The sequence below is a fragment of the Venustampulla echinocandica genome (assembly GCF_003357145.1).
Source record: "Venustampulla echinocandica strain BP 5553 chromosome Unknown scaffold_0, whole genome shotgun sequence".
Lineage (NCBI taxonomy): Eukaryota > Fungi > Ascomycota > Leotiomycetes > Helotiales > Pleuroascaceae > Venustampulla > Venustampulla echinocandica.
Genome location: NW_022474205.1, coordinates 2,503,176 through 2,524,049, shown reverse-complemented (window position 1 = coordinate 2,524,049; position 20,874 = coordinate 2,503,176). Strand labels below are relative to the sequence as shown.

Here is a 20,874-nt window from a genome sequence, read left to right as displayed (position 1 = left end):
CACCAAACTTGCTTGGCCTTGAGGTTCGTGGACCCTGTCTTGACGGCCAGCCGACGATCATGTTGGCAATAATTGCTTTTAAGCCTCGTCTTTGGTTCAAATATAATCATGTGCCCGTACGAGTACCGAGGAACCGGTAACCAATTGACTCGGCCTGCCTATCTATAATGTTGGCAATGGTTTATTATTCCTACTTTAGCCTTGTAGTGGTTGAGCACAATCATGCGTACGACTACCAAGCTATTGGTATATTGATTGACGCATGACAGGCTTCTCTGTAGCTGGTTGGCCGCTGGGCTTAGGGGCATGGCCCACAACGAGCAGTGGGGGTCTTTAGCGGAAATGAATTGGTACGAGTGTGTATGATTATCCATATATGGAGAAAACTGCGAGATGAGTATAGTAGAAACTAAGAATAAAGGAAATAGACGCTCTGACAGACACTGTAAATTCAAGAAAAAGTGTCAGAACGTCGCAGAAAACCCACAGTGTTGCAACGCCAAAGTGACAAAAGCCATGAATGCGTTGATCCCGAGAGACTGGGACCGTAATTTCACATTTGATGTTGCTTTGCGGGGTGGCGCACCGGGCATGATCCGTCAGCAGCTTATTCAGTGTTGTATCTTTGTTGGAACTTGTTTCCAACAGGACTCAGCGGCCTTATGAGCGCCACTTGGCCTCTTATGACAATAGTTGTTACTAATTCCCGCTTTGTCCATAAGCCGCGTGTTATACCCATAAAGCTCGGGATTGGACGATGTGGAATGGCAACCAACTAGTTGACAATTGACGGAGTATACACAGGTATACAACGGCGAGACACTCTAAAACCTCATCACTAACGAGGCCAAGGAACCGAAAGCGGGAATGGCTCGATCAAAGGAAATGTCAGGCAACAGTTATTATAATGGCTAAAGCATACTCGTGTTATTAATATGGAGAGTGGACTATTATGATTACGTGGACTTAGGCGAAGTAATTCGGAGATCGGCCGATTTTGGGTTCAGGATAATAACGTGACAAGTGGACGTTATGACCCCAGATGAAACTCGGAAACAGGCCTGAACACGGAGATACGAGCGTTTGACTGCTGACGGCACGGTACATTCCAAGTCGACCTTCCCGATCGATTCTCGACGGGCCGTTCGGACCGTTACGAGAGTCGAGACTCAAGATATAGTACTTCCTACACTACTACTGCACGAAGTGTAATACTATAACGTTAGAAGGGCGGCTTAGACTACGATGACGACGCTGATGGCGGGCAATAAGCTGCATGTTATAGTGCCTCTACCATGGACACAGGTACTTCGTGGCATGCTGCGTCAAATAGGATTGCTACCGGGCCGCATACCATACCCTCTCGAAGTTTGGGTACCATGAACATAGGAGATTGATGGGCAAGACACCCTCTTTCTCGTTGCTGACGGGACGGCCTATCGAAATCGCGAAGAATTGCAAGTTATTACCAGAGATAAGCCTAGCAACTGCATTCAATTAATAATATATACTGATAGATTCGGCATCCCATATCAGCAGAACCCGGGAGAGCCAACGGCCGACTTCGCTTTCGAGAGACGGTTGTGTTCCCTCAAAACCTCCCAGTTATAATTGATTCGGGTCAGAATCCGGATTCTTTATGTCAAGAGAGTGCAAGAGAGTGCAAGAAGCTGCACAATGCAAGCCCCAAGCCCCAACCACCACGAATTACCCATCGTGTGTAACCAACAGTGGAAGTCATCTTACGATGAAGCCCCAGGCGACTTTGCCAACAACTTCAAGCCCGCGGAATTCGGCGTAAAGGAGAAGCCCTAAGATCGACAGGTTTGGCTGCCGGGAACCGATTATTCGTCCTAACTCTTCCCGTGACACGGCACTTGGGTTTGAGAAAGAGACTTGTCACAAAAGGCTATCTGGGATGCCTGCGGACGGGCAGGGTGGTGGCCAGGCGAGATAGCACTGAAAACGCTGTCCCTCTCATTATCTATCTCATGCCGCACTGCTGGATCTCCCATGCCAACCATCCATCATCCCATCATTGAAAAAATATTGTCATGCGGGGATATTCACACGACGGAGGATTTGCATGTGCCGCCAGCCTGCCGAATCTGTGCCAGTGCTATGTATGCGCTTCCGAGGCCAATCCGTGGGGTGGAGACTTCTAATGCTGGACGAAAAGAAAGTACTTCGCATATTCCATGTCTGATATACCGGAGCCTACCTACATAGGAACTTGTAAAGGCGGTAATCCCCGAGCAGATTCCTGTTCTGGGTGATTGCCGGGGCATTCTAATGTTGATGGAGTGCTACGGCCGACAGCCCCACGGGCGGCGGGCAACCGCCATATTCCACCAACACAACACAGACCAACGGCGCTTCAGCCTGCACCGCAGTCACAAACTATTCCCCGGGGCCTACTCGGAAGGTTTTGCCAGCCACGGCCAGTCGGCAGAGACACACTGAGCACGTATGGGTGCCAGAAGGGCAGCAGAGAGAGACACTGATGCCTTGCAGCGGCACAGAAAATCATATTTTCTTACGGAGGGATGGTCCCACGAGGTTCCCACGTTTTCCCAGTGCTCCACATCCGCCACTTCGAAAAGGAATATTTGGTGGGCCGTGTTGACCTCTCACTCCTGTCCTCCAGACTCGGCGGAACACAACGCTGTCTGGCCTTGTTGTCTCGGGATACTCCTGCGGTGAAGTGTGAAGACGCGTTGCCCCGATTCTCGGTCTGTGCCGATCCTGAAAAACCGGGAACGGGATTGGCTGCTGCTGTGTAACCACTGTCATTTCTCACCCAAATTTGATTGTGACGATTGCTTTTTGAGAGTGAGTACTGAGTTCTCGAGGTGACAGCTCTGCCGGACAACGTCGACGTCTGAGGCTTGTGTGGGATCTTGATCTTCTCTATTCTCTTATTTGATCTTGTTTCCTTTTTGTTATGGTGGCTTTGAGGTCTAGACCGGCTATGCCCTTCCAGCTTTGTGGTCAGAGGAGATCCGGCCAAACGTAGCAAACATTCACACGGCCCAGACCATTGGAGAGGATATGCTCATTCTCCCGTTCAAGCAGCTATCCGTTAGAGGCGGCCCACTTAAGCAAGGAGAAGTGCATATGCTGACGTATACTACTAGGCAGGGCATGGAAAATCCCATATTATGATCTGCACATCTAGGTCTTGAGTGTTGTAACGAAGGTTCATTGGACCTGGTTCCCGGGATTTTGGTGACGCTCGATACAACGGAGCTTCTGTGGCCTGCAGTAATGGGGAGCTGGGCTACACGGATGAGGAAAAGAGCCTTCTCGACCACTTCCCCCCACATCATGAAAGTTCGAGTCTGGAATCCGGGGAGTTCTCATCGCAAGGGCCGAGAATGGTACGGCTTCGGAATGGGTTCGGTTTGGCTGGTGTCCTGGCAGCCGGACAGGATGCCGTGTGAAGAGCGATCGAGAAGCCATCGGAAGAAGGGCCTGGTCGGTATCACATTGTACTGCCACACTTTCGAGCTGATAGGATGCTTGAAAACCATTGCCAGAGGGTTAATACAATGATTGATGTATGTACAACGACCCGTTTGTACGCCGAGTTAGTTCCCAAAAGTTGACAACCACCGCCCCACGTGCATTTCGTTCCAGGCACTGATCCCCCAATTCCGATTTCCTGAACACCTCATTGATCAATCGTCCATGAGCATGGAATGTCAAAACGCCGTTGCCAAAAATAAACCAAGTACCGTAAACACCAAGATCGCCTTGTCGCCGTATCCAGATCCCAGGGTGACTCCAAACGCTCTATATTGTAGGCCAAATCTAGGCTTGGATCCAGGTTGGTTTGATAGCCGGTGCACGACAATCCCCTAGTTAGAAGATTAGGATCCAGGCCCGAGAATAAATTTGAGGAGTTAAAACAAACCACATCGTTCATCTAGTCTAATGGCACCGTTAGGCATGAATCTTGCCAGCGAAGCAATATATATCGGATGAACCACTTACCTAAATTCAATCGCCACCACCGAAGGTGGGCATCGTATGTGTGTCGTCTCATAATTGGTACACCATGCTCTGACAGTCCAACGAACATGGCCGCAGCGATATTCAACCTGGGTGTAATTGCACATAGTGGTTTTGAGTTGTGACGGATCTGGTTGAGCGAGTGACTGGGTCCCCGAGACTGCGAGTTTGGTGCCCGTGAGGAAGAGGGACTCGGAATAGCGGGGAAGGTGTCGATCTCTTCCGGAGAGAACGACGGATAGAAGGTCCTGAGTATAAACCCAATTATGAGTGAGAGTGAAAGGCTCCTGAGGGGGTTTATGAGTAAGAGCAGAGTTTCAACTTGAAGGTCCAGAAGATATGAAGAGATGTAGGGTTGCTGAGCTGGGAGTTGGGAGTTGGAGTTAGCGTGCCGAGGGCCTGCTTATCGGGTCGGATCAAGAGCAGCGAGGAGCAATATAGAGAGGTGGATGTGCAGGCAAAAGCTGTGTATGCCGGTGCGAAGCTCTGAGGGAGGTGGGCACTACATATGTATGAGTGATGCAGCTCTCGATTGGGGTTCCACCCGGCTGATTCGGTGGCCTGGGCTATCCGGGATGCCCATGGACTGAGGACTGTGTCTGTGGAGTGTGGAGGTGGAGGTGGAGGAGGATGTCCGGTGTGGAGGTGGATGTGGTTGCGGTCGGTAGCCTGGGGGGAGCCCATAGCAGTGGCTCGACAGGAGCCCAGGGTAGTAGTTGAGGGTTTGGCGGGATGGCCGTCTAGGCCTCTGAGCCTCTGAGACTGGCACAAGCAGCGAGCCAGAATAGTGGGATGGATCATGGCTGGAAAATCAACCGCCAGTAGTGGGACCTAACTGGGTAGATAGAGCGACAAGAACCCCGGTCATGGACAAGGACATTGGCATAGCGACGTTATCAAGCCAATAATGCCAACAGGGAGCATAAATAAATGCCCGGCGTGCAGCACTGGGATCCCAAGGGTAGACGCAGGACCTGTTATGAGTCTGTAGTGGATGCTCCACACTCAGTACTTCGTATATTCGAATTAGTGAGGACAATGCGAAGTAAGTAATAATTAATCAATTAATTCCTCGGGAAGGAGAAGTAGAGGGATTCCTTACCAACGGAGCCCAGATGTGTGATAGGGTGGTATTGTCCAAGTGCTAGGGAGGAGCATAGGCCAATAAGCAATTCAGGAGCCCTCTCACTAACTCTTTGGCCACGATGGGACCCAATCAACCTGCTTAGAGGACATAAAGAGATTGAATTCGGATTGCAGAGCCCACAGCAGTGTCCATCCGTGGGCCGACCACTCCATACTCTGCCGAGTTTTGGTATATTCTGGCGCGGACGGCTATCAAAGACCCGTAATAGGCGGCGGAAGGATACTGTGCGTTTCCAGCAAGTGACGCCGAAGCAGATCAACCGTAGCCATACCTGCTCTTTGCGGTCCCCAACTCATATTCCGTGCCCACCTGCCCAACCTGATACCAGAACATAGTGCCCCTACCGATATCCCGCTTAGACGGAGTAATTCAAATCCACCCATGGTCTAACAAGGGCTACCGCCGTTACGGCGTTGCGACAAAGTGAGCTCCCTACATTGGGGGGCCCTAGCCGTCCTGAAGGCAGATCGATCAGACACTGTCAAGGAGCCCAAGATCCGAGGAACAATCCAGAATAAAAATGGCCCCTGATAGACGACAGGCCACTGGTAGTTATCCCTGTACTCCGTCCTTCATACGCCCGTGCTACTAGTATAACACCGTACTGTAGTATGGAAGAGGACTCCGTAGACCCTCAAAGGTGGAGCAGGTTCAATGACGGCTGTTCCCAGCTCCACGGCAGCACCAGCAGTAGTGTCACCGCCACTACCGGTATTTTCAAACCAACTACTTCCTTTTCCCCTCAGAGGCTCTAAAGTGATATTTGATGTTGACCTCCTGATTCAGATGTCGGCCCAGATGACGCGCTGATCCTCGCAGGTTTCGTTTCCACACGGTCCTTCTGTCCAGGGTACGGAGAGTCGGCTGCATGAGGGCGTACTTTCGTATTAGCTTTTCCAACCGCTAAAGTGGAATTACGGAGCATCGGGCATCGCCGCCTCGTGCCTTGCCAAATGTGGCACTTTAGAAGCTTCCATGGGATCAACGGCTCGGCACGCGTAGTTGAGAAGGGGAAAGTGAACGCAGTAGAGTGTGCCAGTAACTGCCATCAATCAGTTGGAGGCTTGGAGTATACAACTACGAAGTATCGGGGCTGCCACACTCACGTTTGACGCGAAATTCTCCATAGCAACTCCTGGTAATCGATATGACAGTTACTTGTACTGGTATGACTTGACGAGGAATCGTAAATGCCGCAGTGAGTGAGTCCGAAGGCTGATTCCTCGATCAATCATAAACCGCACGATTGATTACCACGAGCCTAACCTCCCTGGCTGGCGCTTCTAACAGCACCGCGTGGGGCCCTAGTCTCGCGACATTTGTGGCCAATGGGATAGCAAAGCAGTACGTACGTACATACTTTCGAAAGCGGTACTTCGTAGAGATCCCGCTCAATCAGCTTCTCGCTGGTGCTGCACGTTGAGTGGAACGGGAATATGTATGGGTCGCGATTAATGGTATCCCATTCGTTTAGCATTGGGATGTGGCTTGTGTATTGAAACGTTCTCTTACTCGGACCCTGAAGACGTGTCATGATCGGGAGGAGAGGAGGACGTGGGCGGCGAGATTCAACCCAACCCCAACTTATGAAAGATGCACAACCTATGTCGCTCCCCTGTGACCTGCTCCCTGGCAGCTTTCTCTGCCGGCATGCTCATCATTGGCTCCAGCCCGGCAATAGCTCGCTAGGCGGCGGCGAGGCTCGCCGCAAGTTACCGGTAAGATAACCCTTCGCGTTCTCATGTGTACAGTAGTTGTTCCCCAAGGTCGTCCTAGTATCTCGAAGGGATTCTTGAGTGTGTGTCCCCAGAAACGACGCGCTCGTCCATGGTCTCTGAGAGAGAGAGAGACTTGTCGCCGGAAGCCGGGTATTCCGTGCTCTGGATATAAGCTGGCTATCTTAAGCTTATGAGGATGAGTTTCTTATCCTTCCTTGGTAGTAGCAGCTCCCAGGCTGACCCACGTCGACAGCGCCCAAGACTGCGCCGTTGATAGAACACGGATAGAAGCTCTTCGCACGCCCGATCCGTCTGTTTTAGGCTGGCTGTGTCTCTTGGTACGCTCTGCTGCAGGGATCTTGTGGATTGATGCACCGCGGGCTCGGTTCGGTTGGGGGGCAACCGCGGCCACGGTATTGGAAATGCAGGTTGGTGGACCTCTGGCTGACCCGCAACTTTGGGGTTTACGGAGTCCTCTCTCGACAACTCCCCAGACAGGACAAGCAAACACCGTCTAAACACCAGAACCCAGGCCAAACGGGCCCTGAGCAACTAGCACAATCATCCCAGCCAGCATCTGGAGGGGAACCTTCCCCCAAACGTCCAAACCTGCACCAATATCGCCTCGAGGGCATTAAAATGCAGAATGACTGGGAGGATGGGATGCTTGCATCTCCTCCGTACCGATTGGACCCCCCACTGGACTGAATCCCTTGACTAGACTTGGCTCGTTCGTGAACGTCGGAAGGAGCCCAATGGAGAACCCCCCAGGCTAGACCAAAAACCCTTGCGTGGCCAAGCTCTCGGGGAAAGAAGCTATTCTGAAACGGGCACCTTCTTCGTAACAGTAAAGGGTGACTAAGGTGCCCTTAAAAGCTGTTGCTCAAACCTTCGCCGCCGTTATGCCGGAGACCCATACGATATTGGAATTGAAAACCAGGTCAGACAATCCCGACAGATGCACCTCGACTTCGTACGTGCTTATGGTATGCACGGTCGCGTGGGACCGCAGCTGCAGTAACAGGGCCTATAGATCTATAAACGCGTTTCGTCAGCTTAATCTTCACCTCAAATTGCTTTGATAACAACACGAAGAGCAGACTAGTCATGCCGAAGTGAACGCCATGTGGTGTGCGCTCCGGTAGGCATCTCTCAGCCCCGAATTCGCTGTAATTTCGAGGATCTCGGTTGGCTCCGAGACTCTGGCTTGTAACAGATCTTATTTGTCGTGGGGGTTTGCATTGACGTGGGTGTGCATGGCATGGTTCTCGCATCTTCCCGCATCAAGTACGACGAACCTGAGCTGAGATCTTGCTGCTGAATCCGAATCAGTGTGTGAAATGGAGAGTGTACTGTACATAGCAAAGCGTAGACGATATTTTCAGAGAGGAGGAGGCTGGGAGAATAAGGGTACTCGTATAATTTCGACCTGACATCGTAGAAGTTCTTTGTTAGCAAGGCGTCACAGCGCGATTATTGTTGCTTGGAAGTAGCGTTCAACAAAAAAGGCTGTGTCACAATAGAAAGAATACAGAAACTTCGTCGTTAGGTATAAACTGATTGATGGATAACTAGGTTCCTGGGTATCTATCAGCTCAACAAAAAGAGCCGCTTCACAGTAGAAAGAATATAGAATATGCAATCGTCAGATCTAAATCGATTGATCGATAGCTACCTACCTAAAGGTAGGTAGCTAGGTAGGTAGGTATCTATCAACTTGCTGTTACTGAACCAAACTCCAACCCAAGCCCGAAACCTCCAACACCCCGTCGATAAGCCCATTAACACCAAAAGCAAGGCTCCGATAGTTCTCACAAAATCCACAACAATACAGTATTATGAACGCCGGCGCATCTTTCTCGTTGGCGCCGGGGTGCCATTTGCTGCCATTCCAATAGCGATCTTGCTCCTAATTCTGACTCGAGGCGCCGGGGTCTGCTCCTCGTCCAGTGCTGCCTTTCGTCTCCCCTTATTTTTGTCGACCCCCTTCTTAACTTTGACATTTTTACCATCTATAATTTGATACTGGGCCAGTTCTTCTGCCCAGACGACGCTCTTCCGGCTCTTCCCTCGCTTCTGCTTCTGCAATCGATCGTCAAATACCTCTTTCAAGGCGCGTTGACGGGAGACAGGGTCATCCTTCTCCTCTGCTTTCTTTGTGAGAACATCCGCGGGAAAGAGAGCACCTCCTTTGTTCTTGCGTGTGTTAACACGCGTCAATGCAGCGAGCTCCTTCTCTTCATTCCTTTTCAAAGTGATGGTGTTGTCTCCTTCCTGACCTATCCTACGAACGGGGATGAAGGACGGAGCTGCTAGGGGCGCCTTGACTGGGAGCCTTGTCCTTCCACTTCGTCTAACAGACTTTGGTTGGGTGATATCGCCAGCGCTACTCGTGGGTGTATTATGCTTGAGTCTTTTGCTCGGGGACGAGGTTGACAGGCTCACATCCAACTCATCTTCAGCCCTCGGAGAGGAAGGCGAGTCATTGGTTCCGTCTGGATCCCCAAGGGGAAGCCGAAGAGGGGAGTGAGGTAATGATCTCTTCCTCTTTTGAGTGGTCTGCCCAGCATTGGCCGCCTTATTCGCCTTGACACGCGTAAGGAAGTTTCGCAGCATATCAGTATCATCATGGTCATAGCTCGGGAATGGCGTGTTTTGCGTGGTGGTTTCGGCAAGGCCATTGGTAGTCTCGGAAGTAATGGTACCGGTAACATTTGTTTCGCCTTCGTTCGCCGTTCCGACCGGTGACTCTGTTATGAATAAAAGAGCCGAGTTAGGCTCCGAGGATTCAAGAATCCTGGCCGTTGCCTCGTTATCACTGTGTTCAACGGAGGCAACAACACCTGGCAAAAAAGTTGAACCTGAATGATCACAAAGCTGGGCATCGGGTGCTGTAGAATCAGAAGATGAATCAAGTTCATCATATAACGTAGAATCCGTTCCCATTTTCAAGAAGAGTTCGTCGATGGAATTATGGTTGGAGCGGCTGCGGAATATGATGGGTTCCGGTTCGCCATGTGTAGTCACCTCCTCCGGGCTTTGCGCAGCTAGTTCCACGCCGATTTCGCCAGGCTCTTCGGCTTCAAGAGGTTCCAATTGGCCCTCGCAAGGGCTCTCGATGCTCTGTAGTACTGAAGCGTCAACCTCGCTCGCGTCTGGCTCAATAACCTTGAAGGGCTCCTCCCTTTCTTGATCCATTGGAGGGAGGATGGTCTGCAAAACAGGAATCTCAGCCGTATTTGGGGATTGGGGCCGTTTAATTTCGTCTGATAAACCCGCAGATGGCGAAGGACTGACTTTGATGAGGAGTGCGGCAGCTTCATTTCCAAATAGTGTACCCGCTTGGTGATAAGGTCGCGCGAAAGTTTCAGCTATCACGGCTTCTTGAGCGGCAATACATTCGGATGGGATTGAGCTGGTACGTTTTATTCTGGAGCTTCGACGGGCACTAAGCCGTTGGCTTATTCGTCTTCGTGGCTTTTTTGGGCCCGGGGAAATTTCCCCAGGAACAACCATGGCAGCATCTGCAACCCCGTCGAGAGATTGCAAAGTTGGAATTTCCTGTTCAAGTATTCCACATATATCTGCCTCTTCAGGTTTTGGAGGGGTGCTAGGAGGTGGTTCTAGAGAGGACGGACTAGACGCCTGATTAGGAGCAATATTCCCTACTTCTAACTGCCTTTTCTCCACAGCATATTGTTTCTTGTCTAGGGGTAGCCCTAAATCTAGTATTTCAGCATCCTTCACCAAATTATGGGTGGCGGATTCTGATCCCGAATGTTGGACTGGATCTTCTAGATTTGATTCCTTCGCTTTCGAGTCGTCTACGGGCAAAAGTTCTTCTTCCCTAGTTCGCTCATACCTAGCTGCTGGTGGGGTATTTCCCACAAGTGAATTAACCATATGTGTGCCAGCATTGATGCTAGCCTCAGAACTCTTTTGCTGATTAGAAACTGACTCCGCAACTTCCCTATCGACACTTTGACCGGCCCCATTTAGTATGTGGGGATACGCTGAAGTCACGTCACTTGTAGCCAAGACGCCAATAGGAGTTATCGCCGCTTCTTGCTCCACGGGTTGCTGCTCGGCCGTGCGAATATCTGACGGATTGAGCCTAGGGGCACTTGTACGAATCGATTTTTTTCTTTGCCCAGGCTTGTATATAACCGGCTGTAGGGGTTTAATAGGGCTGAGATTTGGGCTTTGTTGAATAAGAGGGATACTGCGTAGGTGCTTCCGAGGCGATATAAAACGATCGGCATTCGTCCGTTTTCGAGTAACCCTTTGGATGACTTCTGGGACATTACATCCTATGGAAACTCTTCCGTCCTCCTTTATGGTTCCAACCGAGTTATCTCCATGGACGCTGGGGTGTAATGGATCCAGCCATTGCGCATCACCAATATTCTCTTTCGCGCCACGTAAGCGCGGCTTCTTTCTTGACCCAGTCCCAGCCTTCACCAACTCTTCTTGCGCAGAGTCTTCATTCTCCTTGTCTTCGTAGGACTTGATGCCAACTTTCTTCCATATCTTCTGGCCCTGTAATCGCGGGGCATGTGCAGTTATTGGGGCACGTTCCCAGGGCTTGACTCGTCGTCGCGGTGGAGGCGGCGCAAACGCATCTTGGTAGACCTCCCTAGAATATTGTAAGTGGTCTATTCAAGATTGGAAAACCATAACAAAGCGGCGTAGACGTACCAATTCGAGCTAGAAAGAGGCTCTGAGGAGATGTCCGCAACACCCTCCATGGAGGCACAATCTGCAACTACAGCAGGTACCAATGATTTTCTGCAAAAAATAAAGGTTCGATTGTGTTCAGATTGTCACTGCAGATGTAGACATAACCTTAAAAAATGGGGTACTTGTATTAACACATTAATGATGAGGGACGTTGGTAGCGTGTGCACGATGCTGGTGGTTTGTTTACTTTCTGGTTCTCTTACCGGGGTAGCGAATTAGAGGTTGCGCTAGACCGAACTTGGCTTAGCGGAATAATTATTGAAGAACCTTGTCTGGTGAGAGGAAGAAGCCGCAACGACAACGACCCTCACTGCTTTCCTCCCATCACATTATTGGGCTGCGAATCTTCACAATGCCTCCAAAGCCAAAAGGATCTACTGCGATTGCGCCTATGCGCCTGCCCCCTCTACCGAAACTGCGCGTACGAAGACCGAACCAAACCGAGGCGAATCCATGTGTAGCGCTCATGAGCTCTGTCCTCAGTACGCACCTATCCAATTGCACTTAAATAGTAGAATATTGCTGATGAAGGGCTACAGCTTGCTGGGCATCATCTGGATACAATGTCGCGGGATGTCAAGTTTTAGAAACACAGCTGCGGACGTGTATGGATACGCCTGTAAGCTTTTCCCCCGATACAAAAATATGTCTGGACTAGTCGCCTAACCGCAATGTTATACAGAGGCCCAATTCCCAAAAGAAGAATACAATCAATCATCACTTGTCAAGATTTCGCCACCAGATCTCTGGTCCAAGGAAGAGGAAGTGAGCGGAACGTTCATATTAGATTGAGATTTATACTCAGACAGCAAGATGGATACCATGTCTATACTACGGCGTTTTGGGGCAATACTGTACAAATATGACTGTGACGCTCAGCTCTATGGGCACGTAGGCGGAATACGCGGAGGAAGTGTGTATGATGGGTGTGCTGTGTTAGGTGGAGCCACACCACTCGACTTAAGTCAATTTGTACCCGATATGGACAATAGAAGTAGCACTGCAAGAAGACTATGCAAGACTTAACAACATTCCGGCTTTAAAAACACGTATATTCTGAGAGAAAATATTTGGGCGGTCTACGTCCTTTAAATGTCGTTAAGCACCGCAAGTAGTTCCAGGTCATCCCTAATAACCTTTTTAAAGACCTCAAGGCATTCTATCAGAGGTTAGAGGAGTCGCAGCAAAGAGAAACATGAGATATGGTGCAATTAATATTGAATTGCTATTCGAGCATGGAGAATATGTGGCGGCAAGAGTCATGGACGTATGTGAATAGAATAGCTCGCGAACCAACCTTAAATCATTTGGTTGATATTTCGACGTGTTTTGTCGAGATTATAAGCACAGCGGAGCAGTAACAATGCGATATAAAGGCACAGATAGTTGTACTTGGAGTGTAAATTTCTGTAGTACTGATATATATAGACCACGTTATACAATGGAATGGCTCAGCCTCCAAAGCCACTGTATTATTCAATCGTAATCCTAACAATTTGCAATAGGATTCGTGGACTTCACCAACTCATATATCTATACCTAGTGCAAGTTTTTTACTGCCATCAGGATGGAACCGGTGCTAAAGCGTCAGAGAACCAATCAAAGGGGAATTGTGAATGTATCTTTGCAGCTACCTTTCTGTATCGCTAATTCGTATTCCCGAAGACATCTTTAACAAGCGCCGATCCATCCAGAAATCAGTCCCTAGTGGCGCCGTTCATTTAGAATGAGTAGGTGACGCCGAAAACACCTACTTAATGGAGAAGCAAAAAAGCCAACTGATCATGCCTGTCCTGCCGTCTCAAATCATCTCACGTGCAATCATAAATTCGGAATATCACCCTCGACAATTCCCCCGTAGTCCTTGAACCTTCTAATTCGGGACACTGAGGCAGAATAGCTCAATCTCTCCAAGCTGGCCGGCATGGTATTGGGCCTTCTGTGCTTCTCGCCACTCCTGGAAGGCAATTTGGACGTCATCATCTGATTCGATGGTGACAAAGTCCCCGTCTTCGTCGCGATATCTCAACCTCATCGTACCTCGTGCAATTGCGTTATTCGAAAATCGGCCCACTTTGGCGTCGATTCGATCGATTAGGGACTGGTATGTAATATTGAAAGCCACCACAAGCGTGACATAGTTTCCGTCACAGTTAACCTTGACTTTCAGTTGTGTGGGCAATGCACCATCGCTATCGCCGGACATGGCGCTGCCAAGAGGAGGCGACATTGTTCGGTTATCTGAATTTACAGGTATGGGTGCCATATTGCTTTTAGAATATTGCGGCCCATTAGGATATGGCGATGGTGCTCCTAGACGATCCCGCTGGGCGCCTGGCGATTGCGTATTGGACCTCATCGGCAGGCCGTTGGGAGAATTGTTCTGAGATCTTGGAATACCCGCGTCATAAGCTGGGTGCAGGTGAGCTGGAATTCCAGGCACTGCAGGAACCTGGCTATTGGGAGCACCATTGGGAGCGCGTCGAGCCCCATTTTGAGCGGTGATATCAGGGGTACTATAGGACCGACTCCGCTGTTGTGATAAACTAGGCTGTTGCGAGTGCGAAGCCATGGCAGGAAGTGAAGGCCTCTGGGGAGTTCGGCCATTCATCTGATACGCATCCATAGGTGTTTGACTGCCCCGTGACGGTGCACGCGGCATTGCAGGTGCCGTGTAACGGTTGTGATCTTCCCAGGTTCCTTGTGGCGTTCCTTGGCGCGGAAATGGGAACATTGATGAGGTTGTGCTTGTTCTGGAAGAAGCAGGGGACTCAGCTACAGGGGAGAAATACGAATCGCCCATTCGTTGACCGGGAGAAGGCATTTGAGTATTTATCTGAGTCTGTAGGCTAAGAGGCGGGTTCGAGAAGCCTAGAGGAAATCTTGGTGGTGGTGCCCGAGCGATCCCAGCTAGTGACTGTCCACTGTCACCGGTCGCAGCCCTCGAACGTAGACTGGTGCTGGAGGCGTTCCGAGGCATTCCTTGAATAGGCTGTCCTTGGTATGCTTGATTGTGCTCCTCATCCTCGTCCTCATCATCTTGTTGTGCGTAAGGGTTTTGCATTGCTGCAGTTTGATCTCGCATCCAAGCGAAATCAGGAGGCGTTGCATCAGGGCTGGTACCAGACTGGATGTTCGTATGCGCTTTCCGTTGACCATCAATTCCAGTGTACCACTTCTTCATTGAGTCATCATTCGAGAACCTGATAATGAAGCTTTCAACTCCGGGGTCGCCCTTCCAGAAAATCTGCACTGTATAAGAGCCTATCACATGTCAGCGGAGCTTCTTTTCCCCAAGGGGAGGGGAACAGTACCCTGCTTTGCGAGCGAGACAACCTCTGTGACATTAGTCATGAAAATTCGCCCCTTAAGTTGGAGTTTTGAATTCGGGTCCTTCTTCTTATTCTTATCCTTTTTGTCTTTCTGGGTTCCCATTATCTTGTCCTTTGGGCTGACTTCTTTGCAACAAAGAAGGATTCGCTCGAAGAGATATATTGTGTACTATTCAAAGGCAGGCCAGCAAGGCCCGAACAGTCAGCACAGCTTTTTGTAAGGAGGGGTGCGCCAGTATTGGGGCCCCGGCCCATCAACCTGTAGAAAACCATACTGGCAAAGAAAAAAGTCGCTCTTTGACGCTGGTCATGACTTTTATCTTGAGAGCCAGCGGCAGCTACTAATTGCCAGTGAGACTATAGTATCTCGCTATTTGATCATACTGCTACTTGTTGCGCACTTCAGACTCCGGCGCCTTGCGCTTGGGGTCTATTGCGTTTTTGAAATATCGAGCAGATTGTAGTTTTTTGTGATTGGGATGGGTGACATAGAGTGGGGTCGTACTTCTTTCTGCCCGTCGGTTTTGCCTGTGACTACTGGGAAGTGTCCATGCAATAACAGTTCTCCGAAGTGGTCAATCTGGTGGTGCTTCCAGTCTTCGACACGAGCTTCTAGGTTTTCTCGTGCCTCGCGTCTCAGTTCCTGGTCGACAGCTTCATTGGCTTCCTTGAGCACCCGATTTGCTGCTTCAATGCCCGTGGTTAGATCGAGTTTTGTTGCCTCATCGGCATTCGTCTTGTCACGTAGATCCTATAGCCGGTAAGTATATGTGGGGGCTTCATAGACGCGAAATATGTACCTTTAGGAGTAACGGATATTTTACTAAGCGTTGCATTGGCTTGAGTAAGAACCCATCTAGAGTATTAAAATCCACGACGACGGGGTGGTCTGCCAAGGTAATTTTGTGAAATTCCTTCTTGGCAATGTCGGCAGCCTTCCGCTGATTTGCTATGAATGGCTTGTAAATATTGAAGGACTCTTCGTAATTGGCAAACGGTAAGCCCCATTCTTGCTTGTCCTGGGGTTGAGAATTGGTTGTTTCAATTTTGATGAGAAACCGTCTTTGAAAATCCAGAATTGAGTTGATGTTGAGAAAGATATCATGTACCACATCCCCAGGGATGACCCCCTTTTGCTCTATTGTCTTCTTGAGTTCGTGCAGATTCTCCAAATCTTGAACGTACTTCCGTTCTGTATCCACTAACTCGCCAACAACGTGGTCTCTGTAACTCATCTGTGCTCCAGCAGGAGTTGTTGAAGTGGTTGTATCTGTTTGCACGACCCTTAGATTGCCTCGCACTTCAGCTTCGTCGAGGACCTTATTGATGATTTGGGTGACCTGTTGACCGATAAACATGTAAGCATGTATTCATAATAGTTCTCAAGCCTAGTGGCAACGGGTAGGGAGAGTCATCATCGCGTTCATGATGGCGAGGCCCAAGGCCCTTGCCCAGTTGGAGCCATATATGTGAAACCATGCCCGGGGGCACAGAACCGGCAAACTAAGGTAGGAAGGACACTGGGCCAAGGGAGACTTGAGGGCTGTGTTGCGATACGATGGATGATAGTACACCACAAACCGATGGGAAATAAAAACTACTAACCTTAACAAAACCTGTAGTATCATCACCAAAGAGATCCGTTAGAGCAAAGCATTCCCCAGCATCCAACTGCAACTCTCCCTTCAAACATGCCTCCACAAATTTGAACGCCGCCATCTTGGGTAGATTTTTAGGTCTCTTTTTCTCGGGTCCATTATCGACGGCTATTTGTAAAGGGACCGGTGGCCGAAGAGAATTATATATCGTCATCAAGGGAGTGCCTTTCCGCAGGCACGCCCATAACGATGACACCGGGTCCATATCATCCCCGCCCTCCTCCTCTTCCAATTCATTTAGATGGACATCGAAGCCGGGCACCTGTGCGAGACGATTCCGCAGCATAACACATATTTGGTATAAACTCCGCGACGCATCGGCTTTCTGATTAATGATATTATTTGTTGCGACCACTTGTCCCCCATTCGCCGGCGCTTGCATCGTGGAAGCGCTTGACATAGAGGGCAGTGACGTTGTGGAGGAGGATGTGAAGGTTGTCGAGGGGTTAGACATTTGGGATGATCTCGAGCTAGGCGTATGGCTCATGGTCTGCGCCAAACCACTCCGCGTCGGGAAGATGGGCGTGGTATTCGTCCTCGAGAGGGGTCCATGACTTTGGGCCATTCCGATGGCGATACCGCCGGATGACATTAATGGGGAAGGCGAACAGTGGAGCTGGGCATTCAGGCCGTCGGCATAGAGCGGATACGGCCAGCCGTGGCAGACGGTAGGAGTACAGTTTATTCGAACGGGCTCGTTATCGGGTTGTTGTTGATGTATGTTGTTGTCGAAGTGCTCTGAATCCTGCTCCTGTCGTCTCACGGGTTCGTTGGAGTTGTCTCAGGTAGTTCAGGAGGAGTTTATGCGAATCGCCCATATATATGCACTATGCCCAGAGAGGCAAGGCGCCGGAAGGGCTGAAGTGGCGGACCCTGCAGGCGGGCGACTTCGATGCGGACACGTGACTTCCACATCAACCACTGGTGTGGCTCCCTTTCCCTGTTCACGTCCGAATGCCCTCATCACCGCCTTCGAATTTGGTTCCATATCTGCTCGACCGTACAAGTTTCCCGTGCTGTGACTTTGGATCTGCGTTCTAGTGTGGCGCAACGGTCTTGTCCTACAACGCCCATCAGCAGCGACTCAACATTGCTCCCCCGATTGGCGATTGAGCAGGCAGCCGGAGCCTGATTTACACTGTCAGCCCAGCAAGCACCAAAGCATACCTAAGCAAACTTCAGCCTCCTCGTATACAGAGTATTCGGATTCCCTGTAACGCAGACAGATCCGACGTCTATCAACAGTAACGCGCCTATCTCTCCTCCCCTTGGCACTGCTCTAAATATCGAGTACACTGCTGCACCATTACCACTTCTACGCTCTCTAAGGCCCAAAATTCACTCCGCCAGCATGGCGGTGTACGGACAATCCCCCCAAGATGAAGGCTACAGCGAGGATCCCTTGACGGTGGGCACTGTGTCTCCGCCTCCACTCCCGCGGCCTTCATGGCTTTCCGCGATGTCTGTACCGGAACGTACAGGTAGGTGTAGCCCCGAATGTAATATCACGTTTCCAGAGAGGCTAACTCCCGTCTAGAATATGTCATGCGCCTCATCGACCAGCTCCCCACCTCCGCTGTTTGCGAGATAGTCGAACGTCTAAGTCCTCGCCTCTACATCAACTTCTTTCAGTATCTTCCAGCTGAAATATGCTTGAAGATTCTCGGCTTCCTCGACCCGCTGTCCTTGATAAATACAGCCCGTGCTTCACGGGAATGGATGTTGTTGGCACTAGACCGGAAACTCTGGGAAGAGGTATATATGCTAGAAGGCTTTCGCGTCATCCGATCTGAGGTACAAAAATTCGAGGAGGAAATCAATGCCGACAGATCAAGATTTGGTGGGCCGAGCGATGAAGAACACGCAAGCAAGCGGAGGGCTACACCCCAGCGGATTCTGCCGAATTTACAAGTCGATGACGATTATGAAATGGTGGATGCTGATATCGAGGTACCGCACGCGACATCCATATTCGGCCCATTGACAACCGAGCCAAAGAACTCACGCTTCCACGAATCTAAATTTGATTCTGATGTACATATGGCGTCCTCGAAAACACCCTCTTTATCGTCGCAATGGACCAAGACCACAAGTTTCCCGAATCGGCACGCCACCAAGACGCTGAGCAGTTCAAGCCATCGAATATCTGCCAGTTCGGGTTCGACAAGTTCACGGTCCTCAGGGTCATTGTCGGACATGTCATCCTTGGTGGTCGTCGATCGGAGTGACGGCAAGAAAAAGCTGAACTGGCAATATCTATACTCCCAGAGGAGAAGGTTGGAGGCGAATTGGGAAGCAGAGAAATACACCAATTTTCAGCTACCTCATCCTAACCACCCGGAAGAAGCCCATGAGGAATGCATATATACCATCCAATTCTCCGGGCAATATCTCGTTAGTGGTAGCCGAGATAGGACACTCCGCATCTGGGACTTGAACACCAAACGGCTTGTCCGTCCTCCCTTGCGGGCGCATAATGGTTCAGTTTTATGCCTTCAGTTTGACGCGGATCCGGAAGAGGACTTGCTTGTTTCTGGGAGCAGCGACGCTACCGTGGTCCTCTGGCGATTTTCCACCGGTCAGATCTTGCAGCGATTGAGGAAAGCTCATCGAGAATCTGTCTTGAATGTCAGGTTTGATAAACGGGTTCTGGTAACTTGCTCCAAAGACAAGACTATCAAGATCTTTAACCGAAGGCCCATATATGCCGGGGAATTGGATTATCCGGGGACTATCAAGGGTGTCAATCCGGTCCCAAGGTATCTTCAAAATTATGGTTACAATCCCGCTCCTACTGCAGGATTACCTCTTGTGCCAGCGTATTCAATGATCGGGTGCCTGGAAGGCCATGGCGCAGCGGTCAACGCCGTTCAGATTCACGGGGATGAGGTAGTGTCTGCTTCTGGGGATCGGACCGTTAAAGCCTGGAATTGGCGGGAACAGACTTGTACCCGAACTTTCATTGGCCACACTAAAGGCATTGCATGCGTCCAATATGATGGACGCCGCATTGTAAGCGGTAGCAGTGACAATGAAGTCAAGGTTTTTGATAGAGTTTCTGGACTCGAAGTTGCCAGCCTCAGGACCCATACAAACCTGGTTCGAACTGTTCAAGCAGGGTTCGGCGATTTGCCATATAGCTCGGAGGAGGACCAGGAGGAGGCCCAAAGGACCGACCGCGAATACTTCAGAGCAATTGAATCGGGAGCGATCTCACCGCAAACGCAGCCTCAACGAGGTTCCTCGAGAAATGCTGGCTCCAGGAGACCTGAGGATATCACTGCTTATGGGGGCAAGATTCCCCCAGGCGGTGGGGGTGGAAAATTTGGGCGTATCGTTTCTGGATCATATGACGAAACTATCATCATCTGGCGTAGAGATAAGGAAGGGGTCTGGCGCGCGCAGCACACCCTCCGACAAGAAGAAGCAGCCCGTGCATCATCAAGAGCTGCTAAACAAGCCAACGACAACTATGCCAATGCCCAAGCAGCTGCAGGTTCAAGTTCTCAAACCACCAATCCCTCAGAACCCCAAAGTTCGGTAACAGACAAGAGTGCGGCTGAGACATACTACGAGCAACTAATCGACATGATCGTGCCTCAAGGCCCAATGGCACTGCGGCAGGGTTTACAAGCACATCCCCAGATGCTTACAAGTAGCCATCTTGAAGATGTGATCCAGAGTCTACCTGGTGGCACGCGGCATGTGATGTCGGCGATTGTCGCCCAGGCACTACAAACTCAGCAGCAGATGCCTGGATCTGTTGCGGGCATACCCTTGCCTGTTCCTGTACAGAATCTCTTGTCACCGACCCAGTTGCCTCCAGTACCTGCGCCGATGTCAGATGCCAACCCACAGATGTCTACCGCTCAGGGTTCTACTTCACAGGTACCTCCTCCGCCAACTGCGCCCACTCCAGCGATAGACCCGAATTCCCATACCGCCGCGGCTCCTGCTCCTCAGCAAGCCGTGCCCCCTGTGGCTCATGTCACACCGCACCACCACCTTGTAGCTAATATGGCGAGAGTGTTCAAACTGCAATTTGACGCGAGGAGGATCATCTGTTGCAGCCAGACTTCCATCATCGTCGGCTGGGATTTTGCCAATGGAGACTCGCAGCTTATCGAAGCCAGTCGATTCTTTGCACCAGTTGAATAAGAACCTCACCATCCTCAAAGTGTCCAAGAGTAAAAATCATATCTCTTCAGTTTATAGTACGAAAATCCCCAGGGTGGGACATATACGAGCCGGGTTTTCTCCGCACA

At 50.3% G+C, this 20,874-nt stretch overlaps 4 protein-coding genes across 4 annotated transcripts; 2 read left to right on the top strand and 2 right to left on the bottom strand.

The window, feature by feature from the left end:
* Window positions 1–8,715: 8,715 nt before the first annotated feature.
* BP5553_00776 (uncharacterized protein) lies at window positions 8,716–11,627 on the bottom strand (the record flags this gene model as incomplete). Its single annotated transcript, XM_032009399.1, has 2 exons — window positions 8,716–11,515; window positions 11,578–11,627. The coding sequence occupies 2 exons, from the start codon at window positions 11,625–11,627 to the stop codon at window positions 8,716–8,718; spliced, it is 2,850 nt and encodes a 949-aa protein (XP_031873453.1).
* A 344-nt stretch (window positions 11,628–11,971) lies between these two features.
* On the top strand, window positions 11,972–12,277 carry BP5553_00775 (37S ribosomal protein mrp10, mitochondrial; the record flags this gene model as incomplete). The annotated part of the gene is made up of 2 exons (XM_032009398.1): window positions 11,972–12,101; window positions 12,159–12,277. The coding sequence occupies 2 exons, from the start codon at window positions 11,972–11,974 to the stop codon at window positions 12,275–12,277; spliced, it is 249 nt and encodes an 82-aa protein (XP_031873452.1).
* A 1,215-nt stretch (window positions 12,278–13,492) lies between these two features.
* BP5553_00774 (CDC24 Calponin) lies at window positions 13,493–17,201 on the bottom strand (the record flags this gene model as incomplete). Its single annotated transcript, XM_032009397.1, has 5 exons — window positions 13,493–14,883; window positions 14,934–15,120; window positions 15,457–15,702; window positions 15,752–16,291; window positions 16,557–17,201. 5 exons carry the CDS (start codon window positions 17,199–17,201, stop codon window positions 13,493–13,495), a joined length of 3,009 nt encoding a protein of 1,002 aa, XP_031873451.1.
* Window positions 17,202–17,960: 759 nt separating this feature from the next.
* On the top strand, window positions 17,961–20,767 carry BP5553_00773 (WD40 repeat-like protein; the record flags this gene model as incomplete). The annotated part of the gene is made up of 2 exons (XM_032009396.1): window positions 17,961–18,090; window positions 18,147–20,767. The coding sequence occupies 2 exons, from the start codon at window positions 17,961–17,963 to the stop codon at window positions 20,765–20,767; spliced, it is 2,751 nt and encodes a 916-aa protein (XP_031873450.1).
* Between the last annotated feature and the right edge of the window lie 107 nt (window positions 20,768–20,874).